We start from the raw sequence: 14522 nt of genomic DNA, 5'->3' as shown, positions 1-14522 counted from the left end.
AGCATCCTGGGTGTGTTTCCAGATCTCTGTTAGACCATTAAATTTTCATCCATATTTAACAAATGTCATTATTCAGTTTCATGGGGTCACTGTGTCAAAATGTCTGTGTTAGACCTTTAATTTATTTTCAGAGGTTCCTTTAAGTGGGCAGAAAGCATGGCATGTTGGATGGATTTACTCTTTAATCCATCCACCAGGGTGGTTTGCAGCTCAAAACTTATTCTGGGATGTATACTCAAAAATTAGAATTTATCAGCACGGCAGCCTAAGCCTACACCAGAAAAGTCTCCCTCTCTTCTGCTTCCCTTCTTCTGGCTGGTTCTCTTTTAAAAGGTGGGTTCTTCCATTATGTCTCCAGGTAGCGGTAGCAGCCGTGCCTGTGTGGTATCCCTCACCAGATGGCCCTCTTAATAAATGCCTTTCTCTTGCCCACCCTCACTTCCTTGATCCAAATGTGAAATGCCAGCAAATAAATAAGAGCATTGTACTCTGATGAGTTCTCTTGAGATGAAGAGAAGCCCTGGGGAGAAGAAGCTAGAAACAGCTCTTCTGTTTGCTGGACTGCTCCTAATTACTGGCTAGTAGGTAAAAGACACTGTTCAGATAATATAGAATTTAAAGGGAGAGCCAGGGAGGGAGGGAAGGAGGGAGAGAGAGAGGGAAAGAAGGAGGGTGCATATATTATGTCAAATGCCTTTGCTAACGTGACCATACTCTTGGGTTGTTAGAGTCCATTTGAAATATTGTGCGTGATCTTTGTGAGGGACCACAGACTTTGGTCTCAGGGTAGGCGATTGCTGTGTGCAGATTTCACTGCCAGGCTAAAAGTGCAACACAAATGAGTGGGTAATGAGAGCAGAACAGCCAGTTCTTTAATTGAATTAAAAGCTGGGTGACATCAATGCAGACACCTGTCCAATTACAGACAGGCCAAGGTGTTTACCATTGCTGTACAAGCGATTCGAAGATGACAGAAATCTTTCCGCCCACAGATTAACATAATGAAGGAGAACAGATTACCGTGGATGCCGGCCAAACACCTAGGTTGGCAGCTGGGGGTGGGGTGGGAGAGGGAGGAGGAGTCCGCTCAAGTATGTAAATAGAAACAGCCTTTTTTCTTTCTTCTCAGAAATGTGTTGGGCTTTACGAGGGATGCCATTTTGCTTTGTGTCTCAGGTTCGGTTTCCGGGCAGAGCATTTATACTTGTCTGCATTTAGTCAGAGAAGTTAATCATAAAATTCCAACGTCACAGCTGGCTCCTCTGTTGTCTTCCTGCTTCTCGGCACACAGAGTTCTCTTAGAGACTCAAAAGCTCGCACAGCTGGTGTCAGCTCCACAATGATTTTCTCTCAGGTAGCCAGGCTGCCTCCAATTACTGATATTTCTCTTTGGCTCCTTTGAAACTTGAGGCTAGAGCAAAGGAAGGACAGTGTTGGAAATAATCATCATCAGTCAAAAGAAACAATGTCTGTTACTTTGCTGACTCCCTGGAAAGGGTAGAATGGGAATGGGGTCTCTTAGAGTGAGGGAGACAGCTGAGTGGTGCTAAGCAGATGGAAAGTCTTCGTTTTTCCATCGAGCATCGAGTGCCCGCTTTGGTAAACCATCCTAAGAGCTTCCGGAAAATAGGACAAGTAAAGACGTAAAAGGACATATCCTTTGCATTCAAAGAGTGTCCTAAATCACTTTGAGGGACTTTTAAATTTCAGCATCCTCCAGGATAAGGCTCTTACCCTCTGCTGGGTGGAAACCCTCAGAACACAGACTTTGGAGCCATAGACACCAGGACTCTTAAACTTCCTACCGTGATGTGCTTTCCTTCTGGAAATGAAGTCCCTGTCCCTAGTCTTTCAGCCTGGGCTTTCTGCATGCACCAAGGCCCACAGGACTGCAATTCAAAGGGAATATACTTGCTTTACTTCAAACTCCCTTGGTGTGGCATGTCAAGATTTCTCAATGTTAAGCATTAATGCAAAATGCATTATCGCTTAGCAGTGAGAGGTCTGGTCCTGCTGGTGCCAATGATTTTAATCTGGATACCAACACTCCTGTGTTTCATGGGATACTAACACTTTTAAGACATCAATAATGCTTACTTTATGCTTATTGAATGTTTTTTCAGCTCATCCTCTTCCATTATCAAAAGGGACTGGCAGGTTTCCTGACATGGTTGGGACCATTTTCTGATTTCACAGAGTTTTGTGGCTGAAAGGAAATTTGAGAGGTCATTTGGCTAGCCTAGAGGGTTGGGACAGTCTTAAATTCAAAGGAAAAAAAGACTTCTCTGTGATGTCTCAAAGAAAGAGAGCCAATCTTAAAATTTCTCACTGTCGGGATATACTTCTTTATTCTAAACACCCCAGGTGTCATAAAGGGAGATTACCCCCACTTTCTCTCATTGGGTTTTCTATGGACGCAGAATATGCCACATTTTTCTATCTAGGATTCATTTATAAATAAGTCACATTGTATATTTTTTGGTATTCTTTTTAATATAATACTGAAACATAGTTTCAATGATTATCCTTTTTTCTCTTTGTCATTAATTAAATGATAGACAAAGGTCTATCACATTGGACCAGGAAATACAGATCTATAGATGCCCTTGTCCACTTATCATATATACAAACACTCTTCTTTATGAATTATTCTGTATTACTGTTATCATTAGGAGCTTACAAGATCTAATATTTTCTTGGATTAGAAACTATAGAGATCAGATGTATTCTTTACTACCTTTCCCAGTGGCATAGACAAGAAATGATAAATACTTTTTGATGATGATATACTATCATGGTAGTACTATCCTTTTTTTCTGGAGAGTGTATAATAAGTAAGACTCTGACACTTAAAGTGAGGCCATTAGGCCAATCACTCAATGATCTTTATGCATATATCCAAGAAAGGCTATCTTACATAGTATTGGAGAGAATATAATTACCCTCTTTGGTAACAGTAGAATTTCTTACACCATCAATTTTAATCCATCTTCATAAACTCTCTATACTAAGAAACAAGATGTAAACCACATGTCCTAAACACTAGGATGACTTTGTTCTGAATTAGGGAAGATGGCTAGGTTGACAAACCCCCTCTCTGACCCCAAGCACTAACTGTAACAAGGAGATAAACAGTGCTGAATCATTACATTACTCTTCTTATGGAAGTAGATAATACTGATCTGTATTTAGGTGAAAATTATTATGGGGGCACCTGGTGGCTTTGTCAGTTAAGCATCTGACTCCTGATTTCAGTTCAGGTCATGATCTCAGGGTTTGGTTCTCAGTTTGTGAGTTTGAGCCTTGAGTCAAACTCTGTGCTGTCAGTGTGGAGCCTGCTTGGGTTTCTCTGTCTCTCCCTCTCTCTGCCCCTTCCCTGCTTGTGCACATTCTCTCTCTCTCTCTCTCTCTCTCTCTCTCTCTCTCTCTCTCATAAATAAATAAACAAACAAACAAAAAAATATTCTGATGTTTTGACAGACTTTGAGACAAAACATTATGAGCAAGATCCTCATTGGATATAGGAAAGAAATGGTACCTTAGCCTCAGAAAGTACAGCACAGTTTTTGAAAGTGACGATTTACAAACCATCCAAAACTTTCCACCTGGGATATGAAGTTGGCAAGAACCAAAACATCACCTTTTGCCTTTTTTTCTTCTTTTTCCCTATTTTGCAGCTCTCATTTCTCAGTGTTTGTTATGGTTTCACCTGCCTTGAAATGGGAAATGTGAGCACTTTGATGAATGGCCTGAAAAATGATCTAGTTTCTCTCCAGCATCTTTCTCTAAGAATCTTAGGATATTTCTACGAAATACAATTTGGCCAACTTCTCTATCAGAGCACAAAGCTGAAGAAAGCAAGTTTTATGAGTAGAGCATTTCCTGTTTTTTAAACTCCTTAAGGTTTAAGAATGGGGGTGGCAGGACTTAGCAAAGGAATTTCATAATACACGTATACATTCAAAGTAACTCCTTTAGTGAAGGCAAAAAAGTTAAACAAAATACTGAAGACCATTTAGTGAATGTGATATCGTTCAGTATCTGGTTTGACATGATCCTTCTTAAAGTCCATGTTAATGCCTTTCTTGCTAAGTTGATGTAACTGTCATAATTCCAACACTGTACTTCAGCCATGATTTGGAAAGAAATAATGTCTCAGGATAAGGCATTGTGTAAGGCCAGTCTTCAAAATTGTAAAATAATGGAACTGCTGTTATAATGTTTCTCAGTGATGACATTACCTGGTTGTATCGTGCATCCCCATACTAAATATTTCAGAGCACCAGCTTGATACAACCACTGGATCTCTTTGGACACAGCATTTCTTTGCCCCAGCTAAATCATGACCATCCATAAGAGGGAATGCTTTTCACATAGGTCACATAGCTTAAGTGATGAACAAGGGAAGCTAGTCTCATATCCCAACATGTTTTTCTTATTTGCTGTAGGAATAAAAGTCTCATTCTCTGGGGGATGATTCATTTCTTGTTAGAATGACATTATACTAATTCAGACACACAAGTTGTCTTATTTAGACTCTCACAATAGACTCAAACTTGGCAATAAGAAGACGTGACAAATGCTAATTTTTTTGAAAAGATAAAACGACCAGAACATATCTTGCAGGGTTACCTTAGTTTTGAGTCCGGAGTTTTGGGATAATGTTGAAACATTGAGAAATGGGAAAGTGAAGCTTAGGAAAGAGTGTAGACTGTCAGGTTTGGATTGGAGCAAGAGGAGAATGAAATGCTAGTGGGACGTCCAGGTGGGATATATGACCTGGAGATAGAGGTGCAGAAGCAGAGCTGGGGGAGAGAGGTGAAGTCTGCAGATATAAATGAGAGAGAGGACTTGATGAGCTAACAAAGGTAAGTGTTCAGGAGAAGAGAGAAGCCTGAAGGCCCGACTTTGTAAACCAAAAGCCATTTATAGGGCTGCGAAAGGAAGATGAGCCAATCAGTTCAAGGGAAGAAAGGAGCTCTCAGAGGCTGAGGAGAACAACTCAGGAAAATTCAATGGCACAGCGGAAGCTGACGGAGTCAAAGTCCAGTGAGTGAGGAAGATAAGGATTTGATCTGATATTTAGAGATCAGTCATCTTGGAAGATAAAAATCAGTATTTAGTAGGAGGAAACTGGGTTGCACAGTGCACACAGGAAACTGCTAGAGCTCTCTCCTTACATATATTCCTAAACTCATTTAATCTTTTTAGTAACACTTTGAGGTAAGTTCTATTATCTCCATTTCACAGATGAGAACTGAGGCCTCTCCTTCAAGATAGGTATAGTTATTACCTGCTTACAGGTAAGGAAACTGAGGCACAGAGATCTGAACAACTTGCCCAAGCCCATATAAGAAATCAACAGCAGAACGGGCATTTGGGCCCTGGCAATCCGGCCTAAGTGTCCGTTCTCTTGACCACTCTACCACCATGTGATGAGGACGTGTAGATGGTGATGTATACTTTCTTTAAGACATTTAGTGGGAGGAAACATGACTTCTTCAAAGAAAGTGAACTTGGAATATGGGTCATGGTCTGGGAAATTCAAGAGGAAGTCACAGTCATTGCAGCAGAAGGGGAAGAGAGCAGAAGGTTACCGTATGAGGCGGAGTCAAGACAGAGGGAGCTGAATTTGGCATGAGGTAGTCGCACGTGTATGCGTATTGGCTCACTGGCTTGCAGTCTTCTTCCTCCATGAGTTAAGGTGATGGCACCAAGGGCAGCAGAGAGGGCTCGGCGGCCCAGGATGATGGCCGGGGAGCTGCTAGAATGAAGACTGGAAGGCATCACTAAAGTGTGAGGTGCCAAAGCAGACAATGGCTATGGGCTTTGTTTCGTTCTGCTCTTTGCTCTTTTGATTTTTAAAAGTTTTCTAGGGAGAGGAAATAAGAAAACGTATACATTAAATTTTGTTTGAATGATGCAAGCTGTTGCCAGTATTGGCACATTTAGACAATATACATTCTGTAGCAGGCTATTGATGGTTTACACAATAAAGGGATACCACGCTGGGACCATCTTTACATAAGAATGATGAAAATCTATGTAGTTAGGATTAAAGACGACTCTGAAAAATGTCCACCATGAAGAACAATGGTGAGCAAATACACAAATTGTATTTTTGATACTTGTTTAATTCCCAGGATTAAGTACATAAAGAACTTCTGTCTTGGTTATGAACATCAGTAAACAAAATGTGCTTTCATTTCTATAGGTACTTTTAATTGCTGAACAAATCTTATCTATTCACCACCAAGCCGGGATAATTCAACACTTCCATGTGTACCACTTCTGTTTAAGACAGGTGTCTTAATTAAATAAACTAATAATTTTGCAAGTAGAAGCACAAAAGCATAATTATCTAATTTGCTAATTGTTCGACTATGTTGATTTGCATCTTTGTTAGTTGCAACATGAACAAATAGTTTGTATCCGTGTATCCTACCGTTAAAGTAATGAAGCCACTCTTGGGAGTAGCATTTCCTAAAGTGTGTTAATAGATGCCGTGTAAAAAGGACTCTAGTTGAATAGGCTGAAAAATGCTGGGTTAGAGAAAATTGAAGAGTTTCATTCTGCAGGAGGTCTAGAATCCTAGAATGGGATAATATGCATCTTAACTATCAAATACACTGTGCTCTGCTTTACGAACTATATATGGAAATCCATTTTTAAAGAGGAACATCTCAGGGTACTAATGTTCTGAGGCGCACATTTGGGAAAATGCTGTTTTGAGTTGTTTTAACAATAAATTGGTGTCACAATTTTTTTCGCTCGTCATTCCATTCTGTAATCAGCACACAGGCAGGAAAATGCATTAAAGAGGCATATGTTTTTGTTTGTATCTGTGTCTCTACATATATTTCTCTCTCTCTCTCCTTCTCTCTCTCTCTCTGTCTCTCTCTCTCTCTCTCTCTCTCCCTACCACACACAGTGTTCTTATGGCTGCATACAGTAAACATGCAAACCTCCCTTTTCCCCTTTTTATTATAGGCATATTGACAGGCCTGCTACCCTTCAAAAACTATGCAGTAACCCTAACTGCTTGCACTTTGGCTGGCTGTACTGAGAGCTCACATGCACTGAACATCTCTACTCCACAAGAAGGTAAAGTAATTTCAAAGGTCTTGACTTCCACATTTCAGTTATGAATAATAAAATAGGAGAAGAGCTAAATGCTGCAAGGCCATTTGCTGGAAAACCCCAACCTAATTTGATGACAAAGTGCATTGCCAGGCCATAATTGCTCCATTTTTTGGGGGGGTGTGAAAATGAATCAAACTCCATACCCTTTAATGACATGCATCTTTAATAGCTGTAATGCAGATTAATGGGCTTTTTAATTGCTGTTACATTGTTCATGCAAGAGCCTTGTCATTAATATGAAGCATCTGAAAGATTAATGAAAGCTTCCTCATTTTACTATGGCTCAGAAGTAAATCTAGAGACAGTCTGACTAAAAAGAATTGATTGTACGGCACAGTATGAAATTGAGAATCAAACGGTTGATTTCCATGGTCTCTTTGAACTGCTAAACACCAGCACAGGCAACAATTATTTCAGTATGATGGAGCCTCCAAATGCCGGTTGAGGCATTATTAATCACTGCTCGGTTCCTTCTGACTGAAGTCTCACTTTTGTTGTACTTGGGACTTACAAACTGTTGGCATAAATTAATGTTTCAGAAAGCGTACGTTAAGAAGGCAGTGAGAAAGAGAAAATATTTTAGCACTCCAAAGTGAAAGCTTTGCTCAAGCATCAGAACGCATCACTTCAAGAGATAACAGCTCTCCAAACATTTGAAGCATTGTTGCTTTATATTTCTCTCTCCTGGATGAGGGGAATTACAAGTTGTTTCTACCATCTAGCTGTCAAGTTGCTGAAGAGATTGAAAAGCTTGATCCTCGGGGGAAGAGTCAGCCAACCTCTCTCCCTCAGTATCCATCTGTCCCCCTTCCTGACTCCCTCTTGTCCCCTTCCTTCTTTCAAGTCCTTTAGCAAGTACCCCTCACACAGACGATATGTAACAGAAAGACAATGGCCCCAAATGATGAAACCAGGAGAGGAGAGACGAGCCTGTGAAAACCTTTGTGTGGCCTTATTCTTTGTGCTTTGCACTTGACCCAACCAGAGCTTCCTTACCTGGACTACACCATCAGTGACCTATCATCACTGGTTTCAAGGGTCCCCTCAGTCTAACCTACAGAGGAAAGCACTGTTTCTCTTCATGTGTCATTGCTTCTGTTGGGGCACTGGATGATCCTCTCCCCTTACAAATCCTTCCACCAGCATCAATATGGGACAAGAGCCCTGTTGTTGTCCTTATTTTCTCTATACACACCACCTCCTCTGTCCAGGTTTTGCCTGGTACCCTTTCAACCTACTTCACAGCTGTACCCTAGAGGGATTCCTACTGGTGCCGTTCACCATTCCCTCTTCATTACTTAAGGAATTTCCTCTTCCAGCTTTTTCTTCAAGTTACTGCCAATGTACCAAACAATAGATGTATTTAGGGTCAATATTTTAAAACTTTTAGTTCCTATGATTCCAATTTATTGACCCTTACAGAAAATTAACAGAACCTTATTTTAAAAAAATGCAATGTTGTTTTCATATGTAATAACTGGATTCTGTACTTATGGTTATTTCTATAGGTACAGAGAGGTGTATTTTTATGTCTGTTATGAACTGCCCTCACCAGCGTTGCCCACCTTAGATCAAAAGCTCCTCAAGGGTAGGGACTCTATCTGTTTAATTTGCTTTAATAGGCACAGCCCCAAGTAGAGATTATGGGTTAATAATACTCTTGATGAAGTAACACAGGCATCAGTCAAGTGAACTAGTGTTATACTCCCCATCCATCACTGATGCAAATTCTCATAAATTCAGGACAGTTATTTAGTACTGTTCCTAAAGCAATTACTGACAAGCTGCCCACGAATCAAGAATATTTCCATGCATGGGATTTCAGGTTTATTTCATGATTTATTGGTTTAGGTCTGAAAAGTTTGAATTAGAAAAGTAAACTAAGATTAGACTCTATAAATCTTTTTTTTTTTTCTTTTTCATAGCCCCACAGGAAGTTCAGCCACCAGTAGCCAAATCTCTTCCCAATTCTTTGTTACTCTCCTGGAATCCACCCAAAAAAGCAAATGGTATTATAACTCAGTACTCCTTATATATGGATGGGATGATAATCTATTCAGGCAGTGAAGAGAACTATACAGTCACAGGTAAGACTTCTATAGGTATCAGTAAATAGTTATAGTCCATATTACTCTAAGTATATTTCAGATAACTATAGTCTGTAGTTGTCTGAAAGTGTGGTCTTTAAAACTGGGGTACTTATTTTGTCTCCTGTTCTTTGGTTCTCTTGTGTGGTCCCTAATCACACTCACAATGCCCAGTTGAGTCATCGTCACTTCAGACAAATTCCAGTGTCACATGGGTTAGCTACTCTAAAATCCTCATGAATGTGAGATAACATTGAGACTCAGACGTGTGACTCAGTATCATCTGAATTTTGGGCCATTTGAGAAGAAACATGGTATATATGCCCAGATCATACTATAGTGTGATGACACTCGAGTAAAATGAAATAAATTTCTGAAAACCTTGTAAAACACTAGAAGCCTATATCATGTCTTGTTGCCTGGTATCTGAACTGTGCTTATATTTGTGTAGTAATTATAGTGGTTATATATTGTACGGTATTTTATATACTATATGTGACTATCAAGTAAGACATCATGAATCAAACATTATTGATGAAAAAACTGAGGCTGAGAGATATTAAGTTCTTCATGAAAGGTCACAACAAGTTAGAGTCAGAGGCGAGATTAATTATTTATGTATTAACTCCTTCACATTAATGCCAGGCACTAAGGTTGTAATCGGGAATCAGCCACACATTGTCCCTCATCTGTTGGTGCTTGTGTGTCTTCGTGGGGACACATACAGGTGCAAGTATGAGGCATTTGTGGACAGGGCTATGACATTTACCTAGTTGCTTTATCAGGGTTTACGTTTTTGTGTCTTCTCTAGACTGAGAAACTTCAGGAGACAAAAGCTTTCACTTTAATATTTTATTCCTCAAGGTGGGATAGAATTCTGTAAAACATGTTACATGAGGAAGATATTATTACCACCATGTTACAAGTGAAGAAACTGAGGCATAGAAAGATTAAGTAACTTCTTTAAAGTCACACAGACTGAGTAGTATTATGATACTGATCCAAGCATTCTGGCTCTGATGAAAAGAATGTGGTCTTTTTTTTTTTTATATGAAATTTATTGTCAAATTGGTTTCCATACAACACCCAGTGCTCATCCCAACAGGTGCCCTCCTCAATACCCATCACCCACCCTCCTCTCCCTCCCACCCCCCATCAACCCTCAGTTTCTTCTCAGTTTTTAAGAGTCTCTTGTGTTTTGACTCCCTCCCTCTCTAACCCTTTTTTTTTCCTTCCCCTCTCCCTTGGTCTTCTGTTAAGTTTCTCAGGATCCACATAAGAGTGAAAACATATGGTATCTGTCTTTCTCTGTATGACTTATTTCACTTAGCATAACACTCTCCAGTTCCATCCACGCACCCACACACTTCCAAAACTCAAACAGGAAGAAATAGAAAACTTGAACAGACCCATAACCAGCGAAGAAATTGAATCAGTTATCAAAAATCTCCTGACAAATAAGAGTCCAGGGCCAGATGGCTTCCCTGGGGAATTCTACCAGACGTTTAAAGCAGAGATAATACCTATCCTTCTCAAGCTATTCCAAAAAATAGAAAGGGATGGAATATTACTTGGCAATGAGAAAAAAACGTGGTGTTAAAACAAGTTACTTCACTTTTGAGACTTAGTTTCTGAATCTATAAAATGGGAACAACTACAATTTTCAAGATTTTAAATAGAACTACACTATAAATAAAACACCTAACATATTCTTAGTGCTTAGAGAATAATATTATTTCCTGAAGAATGCAGAGTTCATGCTTTAAACTTTAGAAATAGATTACTATTGCCCTAGTAATGCCTGAAGGCATTATTTTAATTAAATATGATGGGCCACAGAAATTACTTCAAAAGAAATGAAAGCATATTATAGAATAAACCTTACACATTAATTAATAACATAAAGCACTTCTGTAGGACCAAAATATATCATCATATATAAGAAAACACATCTTTTAGGCCCAATACAGACATTTCCTCTGAGAAACCTTCTCTGATATCTCAAGTATGAATTTTAATATGCCCCAGCTATGCTCACTGAATACCTATGTGCCCCCTCTTTTTCTGTTTGTTTGTATTGTCTTTGAATAAGGTTGTTTATTTACTTATCAGTTCGCCTTGCTAAGCCATAAGCATCATAAAAACATGTATGCTTAAGTGTCTTGTTCATTACTGCATCTCCAGGATTTATCGCAGAGTAGGTATAAATAGTGTTGAGTAAAGGAGTGAATGAAGTCAGGTGACTGCTGGGAACAAAAGAAGACAGTTGCAACACCTGAGTGGTTCAATTAGTTAAGTGTCTGACTCTTGATTTTGGCTCAGGTCATGATCTCTTGGTTCCATGAGACTGAGTCCTCTGTGCTGAGAGCTCAGAGCCTGTGTGGGATTCTCTCCCCCTCTCTCTCTACCCTTCCCCCCTCCCTCCCTCCCTCTCTCTCTCCCTCTCTCTCAAAATAAATGATAAACATTAAAAAAAGAATACAGCAAAGGGGAATTGGTGGGAGGGTATGAGTAGGGTGGGAAAGAAAAAAATGACGGACAAAATTAAAAGAAAAAGGGTAGAAACCAGAGAAAAAGAAACTAAGATCCCTTCCATGTGTAGACATGAGTGGTAATCCAGTTCACAGGAAAGTTGTGTGGCTGATAGCAGGTCTCAAAACATAAGCCTTAAATTTTCCCCAAACGTGCAGAATGCCCTATGAGTTGACTCTATGCACAGCCAGAAAAAGAGCAGAATGGGAAGACAGGAAGCCAGAATTCACACTGATGTCTAATACTACCTACAACTTGATACTAATTCTGTGCTTTGCTTGATTGAGTCATTGACAGAACCCTGTGACTATGGTATCTGCAATGAAAAATTTTGGCAAGTGTTACCCAAGTGGATAGCAGAATAGATGCCCCAAATGTAATATTTATGTAATGAAATGGTAATATCCTTAAAGGGCCCACAACCATCTTCTCTAGCTACCCAGGTAATAGATTCCTCGATAATTTTCACTGGTTGTGTAGGTTTTTAAAGATTAAATCTCAGGTAGTGTTTTCTATAGCCTTCTTGGCTTCTCACAAGCAACTGTATTTCCTGTTGTTCTCATCCCCAAGTGGCTAAAGATAGGAGACACATTGGGACTGCAACACGAAGGAGAGGAATGAAGCCAAAAGCATTATGATGGGGTTCAAAGTGTTGCACGATTGTTCTGACGTTATAGCCAGTAAAACTGAAGCCTGGAGAGGTTAAGAAATTCTGCTCCATATTGGAGGAACCACTTCAAACCTGGATCTGTCTGGCCCCAAAGTCCATGCTTTTAATCTTTATACATTCTACTATCAAATTATTATATATTATCTTATCTTTACATGAATCAATATTATATATTATTATCCATTCACATAATATGTAAATATTTTATATAAACATACAAATTATCAACATATTAACATAAACATATTGTGTAAACATGTAAATATTTACACAATATGTGAAAGCTACATAATATGTAAACATGATATATTTACATAAATACATATTACAAATGATTGCACATTATTTTATTTTCCCTCACAACAACACTGACAGGGAGACCAAAGCCTGATTACAAACCCCAGAGCACCCGTATTATTCTTTTTTGGGCTGCCACAACAAAATACCACAGACTGGGTGGCTTAAACAACAGAAATTTATTTCTCACAGTTCTGGAGACTAGAAGTCCAAGATCAAGGTGTTGGCAGGTTTGGGTTCTCTTGAGGCCTCTCTCCTTGGCTTGCAGACAGCTGCCTTCTCACCATGTCCTCACAAGGTCTTTCTTCTGTGTGCACAGCCCCCTTGTCTCTTCCTCTTCTGATACGGTCACCAGTCCAGTTGGATTAGGGTTCCATCCTTATGATCTCATTTAACCTTCATCACCTCTTTAAAAGTCCCATTTCCAAATATAGTCACATTGGGAGTTAGGGCCTCAAGATATGAATTTGGGAGGAGGCAATTCAGTCTGTAACAGCACCCTAAAGTGAGTGCTTTTTCTTCTATTGGCGTAGGCTGAATGCCAACTTTTGTACGGATTCTCAAATTGTGTGAGGATTGAATAAAATGGCCTTTAAGATCCCTTTCAATTCTAAGATTTTATGTCTGTAATGTGCACTAATTTCAGGACATTTATGTCTTCAACGTCCACCTGTCTACTAGGAATCACAGAGAAGGCAGAATGAGAAAGGGAATCTGTCTTTCCAAATGGCTACAGCAGTTTCTTCTATCAGCCCTCTCCAGATAGAGTTTAGAATGGATCTCCTTAGTGCTGAAATGTTGATTTGTAAGAAGAGATTGAAGGTGCAGTCTAATGGACAAGAGAAATAATTGATGATATTTTTTAAATGATAATGCACTATATGCTTATTGAAGGTAATTTAAAACATACAGATGTCTAACACCTGATTATCCCACTCTACAGATAGAAACTCAATATACAATGTCATTCCTTCTAGTATTTTACTCATTTTAACAAAATTGATCTATAATGTATAATTTTGAATCCTTGCATATTTCCTTATTATGACTAAATCCCACTTTATGAGGAGTTTTTCTGAAAATATTTTGAAATATTTTAATGCTAACATCCTATCCCATCTAAATGCAAATTAATGCATTTAACCACTTGAAAGTGCTCAAGTTTCTAATTTATCTCTCTTTTAAATATGTTGTGACAAATATTATTGTATACAATCCCTGTTTATTAGATTCCCAAAAGGGGAACACCTGTCCAAGGTAGTAAACCTTTACAAAACATTTGATACACATTTTCATACTTTTTCCCAGAAAAGTTCATCAGAAGTGCATGTTATGTTCTTAAATCTTTGATAATTTTGCAGGTGAAAAATATTATTCTTGTTTGTGTGTTGAACAACTAGTTATAGTGCATACTTTTTGCATGTTTATTAGAGATGTATATTTTACTTTGATTCAGCTGATCACAGTCTTCATGAGTAAAAATTTAATACATGAGGAATAATTTTGAAACTTCCTCAAGATCTGTGTTTTATACCCCCTTTCCCCTGGTTGTAATCATCTGCACTATTTAAAATTCCTTGTCTTTTACTTTATCAAAAACTTCCTTAATACCTTGACCTAATGTCCCTCTTAAATATTCAAAGTGTCAACCTTTTCTTTTTTCCTCACTCTTACTCCATTTATTTGTAGCTTCTTTTTAAGTCCCTGCATAGAAACAACATTCTTCTGTTATGTGTAGCAAATGGATCTTGCCACCATGGTGGGTACAGGTAAAAGTAAATGCATTTCAATTC

The 14522-nt window shown here is 38.8% G+C and overlaps 1 protein-coding gene across 1 annotated transcript in view; it reads left to right on the top strand.

Moving 5' to 3' along the window:
- USH2A (usherin) overlaps positions 1-14522 on the top strand; it is a 743753-nt gene that overhangs the window by 340513 nt on the left and 388718 nt on the right. The window contains exons 32-33 of the mRNA XM_042925179.1: positions 6991-7104; positions 9069-9230. Of these exons, the coding sequence (XP_042781113.1) occupies positions 6991-7104; positions 9069-9230 (276 nt within the window). The remainder of the gene's footprint in view (positions 1-6990; positions 7105-9068; positions 9231-14522) is intronic.

The sequence above is a fragment of the Panthera leo genome, chromosome F3, assembly GCF_018350215.1.
Source record: "Panthera leo isolate Ple1 chromosome F3, P.leo_Ple1_pat1.1, whole genome shotgun sequence".
Lineage (NCBI taxonomy): Eukaryota > Metazoa > Chordata > Mammalia > Carnivora > Felidae > Panthera > Panthera leo.
This window is presented reverse-complemented; position numbering and strand designations above follow the sequence as displayed.